This window comes from Astatotilapia calliptera, chromosome 7 (genome assembly GCF_900246225.1).
Source record: "Astatotilapia calliptera chromosome 7, fAstCal1.2, whole genome shotgun sequence".
Classification (NCBI taxonomy): domain Eukaryota; kingdom Metazoa; phylum Chordata; class Actinopteri; order Cichliformes; family Cichlidae; genus Astatotilapia; species Astatotilapia calliptera.
Window position 1 is genome coordinate 14976991 of NC_039308.1, and position 6268 is coordinate 14983258.

General features: G+C 37.5%; 1 protein-coding gene across 2 annotated transcripts in view; it reads left to right on the forward strand.

Moving 5' to 3' along the window:
* Positions 1 to 1811, forward strand: part of col5a1 (procollagen, type V, alpha 1) — a 72725-nt gene extending 70914 nt beyond the window's left edge. For both annotated transcript variants that reach the window (XM_026173328.1, XM_026173329.1), the window contains exons 65-66: positions 1051 to 1284; positions 1522 to 1811. In XM_026173328.1, coding sequence (XP_026029113.1) covers positions 1051 to 1284; positions 1522 to 1668 — 381 coding nt within the window. In that variant the 3' untranslated portion in view covers positions 1669 to 1811. The remainder of the gene's footprint in view (positions 1 to 1050; positions 1285 to 1521) is intronic.
* The last annotated feature ends 4457 nt before the right edge of the window (positions 1812 to 6268 follow it).

Below are 6268 nucleotides of genomic sequence, written 5' to 3' on the forward strand. Positions count from 1 at the left end.
TAGTTAAAGTCAGCATTTTGGGGAGATATTTTTATAACTTGAGCTCATTATATAATGTTATACTGCAGTATACTTATGACTAACTTGACAGTTGTTTTTTAAATTGATCCCACATTTTGGAGTCAGCTTCAAAGAAAGGCTGAGGTGAAATGTAAAAGTGAGGTCAGAGGTCAAATGTGACATTATATTGAGATGCAAACTATAATAGAGTATTTATAATTCCCATATGACAGTGTAATTTCTTAAATGTTGGCAATAAAAACAAAGGCAATAGAATTTTTTAGCAAAGTTTTGAAGATAAAAGGGATTTAATGAAAGTTTGACCTTATTTGAACTTGAAGAAGAGGTTAGATATCCAAAGTATTGTGATATTTTAAATCCCTATATGCCTAGATGTTATCAATACAAACAATGGCAGTAAGAAACATAGTTTTACTGCTCTATATATTATAATTATCACATTGACCTTCAGATCACTCTATTGAACTTGAAGGAAAGGTCAGAGGTCGGATGTGACATTTTAAAGCTTGGTCCTTTCTGCATATTGATAATATCCACCAAACTTGAAAGAAACATAGTTAAATCAAGTTAATTTCCTCAATTTCCAACCAATCAATCATGAAGCTGACCTTGACAACCTGGATGTAAGACAAATATTAATGGTCTGTTAACATTAGTCCACTCTACACCACTACAAAGGTTAATGAGAATTCATTCAAAAGTTCTCAAGCTATCACGTTTACAGACAGAAAGAACGACATATTTGTGAACGCCTAAAAAACAAAACTTTCTTGGTGGAGGTAATAAACAATGAAAAGTCTTTAGTATTGGACTGACATTAGCATTGTTTGGTTAAGGTCTTTATTACTAATTTTGATGAATGCCAGCCTTACTGCTCTACTAGGTCTATATGCTGAGTCATATTATATATTAATGGCACATCAAGTTTTTTGTCTGGTTGACTATTTTCAATAGTCAACACATAAAAAATGCTTCCAGGTGACAGAGGAAACTGCATGGTGTAAACATGGAAATGTCTTCTTTTTGCAGCTTTCCTATGTGGATGCCGAGGGCAATCCCATCGGTGTGGTCCAGATGACTTTCTTGCGGCTGTTGAGCGCAGCAGCCAGGCAGAACATGACATACAACTGCTACCAATCGGTGGCATGGCACGACCAGGAGCAGGACAACTATGACAAGGCCATCCGCTTCCTGGGCTCCAACGATGAGGAGATGTCTTATGACAACAACCCCTACATCCGCGCCTTAGTTGATGGCTGTGCGGTAAGTCAGGGAAGTGTGTGCGTATGTGTGGGTGTGTGTTTTTTGGGAGGTAAGCTGGGTTCCTTTGATGGAAACTGTTGGAAAGTTATGCTTTGAGTATCTTTGTAGTCGTTGCGTGAGCAGGAGTCCAGCAAATGTGTGTGTGTGTGTGTGTGTGGTGTTTCTTTCTCTTTTTTTGAAAAGAATATTTTCCGCACACTGATTCTTCAACCCCACTGTGTCTTTTCTCTTTGACAGCTGAAAAAGGGCTATGAAAAGACAGTACTTGAGATCAACACACCAAAGGTGGAACAGGTGCCATTTGTGGACGTCATGTTCAACGATTTTGGCGGCCCCACGCAGAAGTTCGGATTCGAAGTGGGGCCCGTCTGTTTCATCGGCTAAGACTTTTTAACTGAGCAAATGGAGAAAGAAAAAAAAAAAAGCATATTTTTGTTTTCTCAAAAACAATTGATGAAAAAGAATAAGACGATTCTATTTGTAAAAGAAAAACGTTACTTTTTTTTCCAAAAAGCAACAAGTATAAAGTAAAATGAAATCAAGTTGAGAATGCGGTGAAATTTTTTTTATAGGAAACAGAGGAAAAAACCTTGAAACCTCAGTGTGCCTTCTCCATCACATGCAAGTTTTGAAACTGGATGTCAGATCCTCCTTCCTATACAGTTCACTCACACACAAAAACCTAGCCCCATGTCACCACACTTTTGTTCCAAACAACGAAGGCGACCTTGAGAGCCGCAGCCGTTCCAGACGGTCGCGCTATGTGCCTTGGACTCCATTTGATTTGGCTCTTTTTTTTCTTTGCTTTAGTTTTGATCTCATGTTTTCCTTCATCTCCCTGGCTTTGCTTTTTTCTCAGTTTGTTTGCTCATTTCACTACGGGAGCTTTGTTTGTGCATAATTGTCTCCCCATTCTCTTGGGATGGGCCATATATATATATATATAAATATATATATATATAAATATATATAAATGATTTTTTTTATGTTTGTAAGTACATTCTGTATATTTTTCTGGGTATCTTTTATTGCTTCTGGCTTCAAAACATGCATGTGACTTTCTATATTTGTGAGGTAGGAGCGCGTGGACGACATCCAAAATTGTAGAAAAGTGAGAGAATTCGACTTGTAAAATCAAAATCCAGAAAACAAACCCCAACCCCGTGGTGAGTCCTGTCTTGTTGCAACTGTGGAGCACGCCTTTGTTGTAATTTAAGAACAAAATGGAAATAAAGGACGAAAACAAGCTCTGTTATTATGTGACAGTTAATTTGCAGACAGAAAACGAAAAGAACAAAAAAAAAATACATTCCTCCTTTTTGTGTCCTCTGAACAGAACAAACCGCATTGGTGGCAATATTCTTAACTTAATAAAAGCCTTCTTCACGTTTCCTGAAATCTGACTGCAGTGGGAGATGATGATGGTGATGATGTCACATTGTAACGAAAACACAAAGAAATCGAAACCTAGGTGCTATTTTCTCTCTCTTCTGTGGTGCTATGTATTTTTTCTAGTTTTGTGTTTGAAATATGGAAAACTTGTGCTGAGAGTAACTCCATCGCCACCAGTCCCTTTGACTCGCTTGAGCATCCAGTGGTGGTTTATGCATGCCGTTATTTTTTTGTTTGTTTCCCATACATAGCCACTCTGAGATCAGTGCAGCATGTTATCTCCTGCTTCAGCGGACCACACAGATAAGAAATGGGTCTGTAAAAAATGTTGGAAATGACGAGAGGGATCTAAGATGGTGCTGTTGGCTTTGCGTATCAATGCTCTGTGACGCTGCATTTTTTTTTTTTTTTTTTGATCATGTGTGCCACATGAAACTAGGTTAAAAGATGGACATGTTGCAATTGGGCCAAATGGATACAGTGCAAATTAGAAGGTCCTTCCACCAAAGGTTTTCTTTTCTTTTCTTTTTTTTGTTATGGGAAAACAACTCGAGAAACTTGTTGATTAGCCAGATGGAACGGTTTGTTCATGCAGCGTCAAAACTTGCCTATCGGTCTATAATTCTTTTTTTATTTTTTGCCCTTATTGTAATATTGCTCTTTGTTCAAACTATGCACTCTTTATGCTTATGACCACTAGTATCTACCACAGAATTGTTACAGCTCTTCTTTTTTTTTTGGCTTCCTTTTTAAAAAAAGAGAAAAAAAATCTTTAAATATGTGACTTGAACCTTTTCTGTTAAGATAACTCAATATGCTTGTAGATCTTTGGCTTTATTTTTCATTTGATGCAGTAAATCCAAATTTAACACTCCGCTCTCAATAATAATTATAATGATTTTTTTTTTTTTAAAAAAGAACAAACAATTATTTTGTAAATTTCCAGAACCAGCAGTGATGCTGCCATTATTTTCTTTTTTTCTTTTTTTTTGTCTTTGTTTCATTTTGTAGATTTTCTGTTTGTTTGTTTTTCACAGTTTTGTCAAACCTGTGTAAGGATCAGAGGATAGAAGATATATTGGTTTTTATGTCAATAAATCCAAGTTTACTGTGGCCATCCACTCTTGTATGTCTTTTGAAGCATTAAAACCTATCTGTATGCATGAAATTGTAAAGTTTTTTCTCTTGTTATGATTTTTTTGTAGCGTGGCATGATCTCCGGTCCATGTGTTATTCATCAGGATACGTTAGCTTTTTTTTTTTTTTTTTTCATTGCTACAGATGGAAAAAAAAAAAGAAGAAGAAGAAGAATAAAAAGGTCATGTCCACAATTGTGAAGTGGAGAGAAACTGATGAACTTGTAACTCTACCAAAGCCAATGTTCGTTTGTAGTATATTTATTGTATTATTTAAAATAAAAAAATAAATGTTAAATGATACCATAGTGTAAGTGTAAGAGGCGCCCTCTTTACGTGCAAGGTTATTATTATTTTCCACATGCCATCTATTTTTACACAATATGAGAGCACCTTTTTAATGGAGCCAGGCACAAAGCATTTTGACACATTCATTGAGGCAGCCATGCTTTCTTGTTTACCGAGCTGTGGGCTGTGTGTGTGAGAGAGATTGTGTCCTTAAGGATGTCTGTTTAAGCTACACAACAGGTAAAGTACAATATGTTTTTAATAGTGTAAACAGTTGTAGCTCTACAGATGCTTCACAAAAGGCAAGATCACAGCTGGTGATCACAGCTACGGTCATCCGTGGATTATTCCCTGCTGAGGCTTCAAAGAAAGAACCGACTTCCTTTCTAGGCTTTTTTGTTTGTTTGATTTTTTTGGACCGAAAATGTGTACATCTATCACTTCCAGCAGATTTTTCTACTTCGCCTTGCAGGTTTTTCAGGACAAGCGGAGGAATATGTGCATTAACCGCTGTGTGTATTTTATGTAAGCCTTCCTCGGTGATCATTATAATAAAGCCTGTCATGCACCACTAATTTCAATAATCTCCAAAGCTTTGATCAAATCTGCGGTGGTGAGGATGACTCGCAGCACTCCAAATGTCTCATTAGGAAGAAAACCTCACACAAGCCTTAGCGCAGCAAAAATAAATAAATAAATAAATAAAACGTTGTTCTGCATGATACCCGTGATCAATATTTAATGCAGTGTTTACAGGATGGATTTGGGACGATCAGAATGCATGGATTCCACTGAGGCAGCATCCTGGGTGAGTAAAGCAGCAAAGCCAAAGCGAAAAGTTCATTCCTCATTTAAGCTCCCAACTTTTTACAATAGTGGGGATAAGAGGGCCACACATAGGGCCTTTAGATCCCTCCAATTATGGCAATAGGTGAAATGTCAAAGACTGCAACAGCAACACGAGGGTGACAGGCCCTGTGAAACCTTTGTAGGGGTGGATTCAGGATGTGGTGAGATTTGAAATGGATGCAAGGATGGATTTGGGACATGCAGATGCGCTTGAAGCAATGCTGCAGACCAGGAAGTGCATAGTGAAAGAAATGTAACACCAAATGTCGAGGTGTGCTGTTTAAGATGCAAGCAGCTCAGGTCAATCAGCTCAGAGAAATTTTAAGAAATACTCTGACACTTGGGTCTTCTACGTAGGTAAGATACTCAAGCAATAATATAAACTATACTAACTTAAAAGTAAAACTACTTACTTCATGGTAAAGGTAATTTCACCTTTTTTGTGCCATGTTAGCTTGTGTCCAAGAAGCTCAGAGGGAAGCTTCTTCTTTTTTGTAGTTTAAAGGATCAAAGCTGAAATGTAAGTAAAATAAAGACCCATCAGCGTACTCTTTGCCCTTCTGCACACTTTGTGCTCGCTTCGCTCCACCACGCATTTACCCTGACTGTCAGCGCCATCCCTGCAATGGCTCTCTGTCCCACCAGGGGGGTCAGCTTCACAGTTTGGGAACAACTGCTTTACTGAAACTTCAAGCAATTCACTGACATTTGAACCAATTACACTCTGTTTTAGTTTTCATTGTTTCTTCTCTTGGCTTGTTGCAAGACACAAGCTTGTCACTGTTAAATGGTGATACCACAGTTCTAGGATTTTCTGTGGCTTTTGAGTTTTAAATTCATATTTGACTTAATTATTATTCTAGTACAGTTATTTTGGTAGTTTTGGACTTATTTTGATTGTAAAATTATTCTTCTTTCTGTTTTGCTGTTTTCCCATTGTGTCCAAACTGATTTCCCTCTGTTGTGTTTGTGTGCTTATGCCTTCTGTGCTTCACTGTCTGTGATTGAGTTTAGGCTAGTCTTCAGCATCTGTTGTTTTTCTTCCTTTTATTGTGATTGTGTTTATTGTTTTCACTTTTTGTCAAAGTGAGCATCGGGATGGAAAAGAAAGGTGATTTAAGTGACTGAACGCCAAATCGTTGTTAACGACAGATGGACTGTTCTAAATATTTAAGAAACTCCTGAGCTACTGGGATTTTCCTGCACAACCATCTCTAGGCTTTACGGAGAATGGTCCAACACAGAAAACAATATCCAAGACAATGGTAACTCAAACAATCACAATGCAGAAGAGCATCTTTTGAATGCACAACACATCA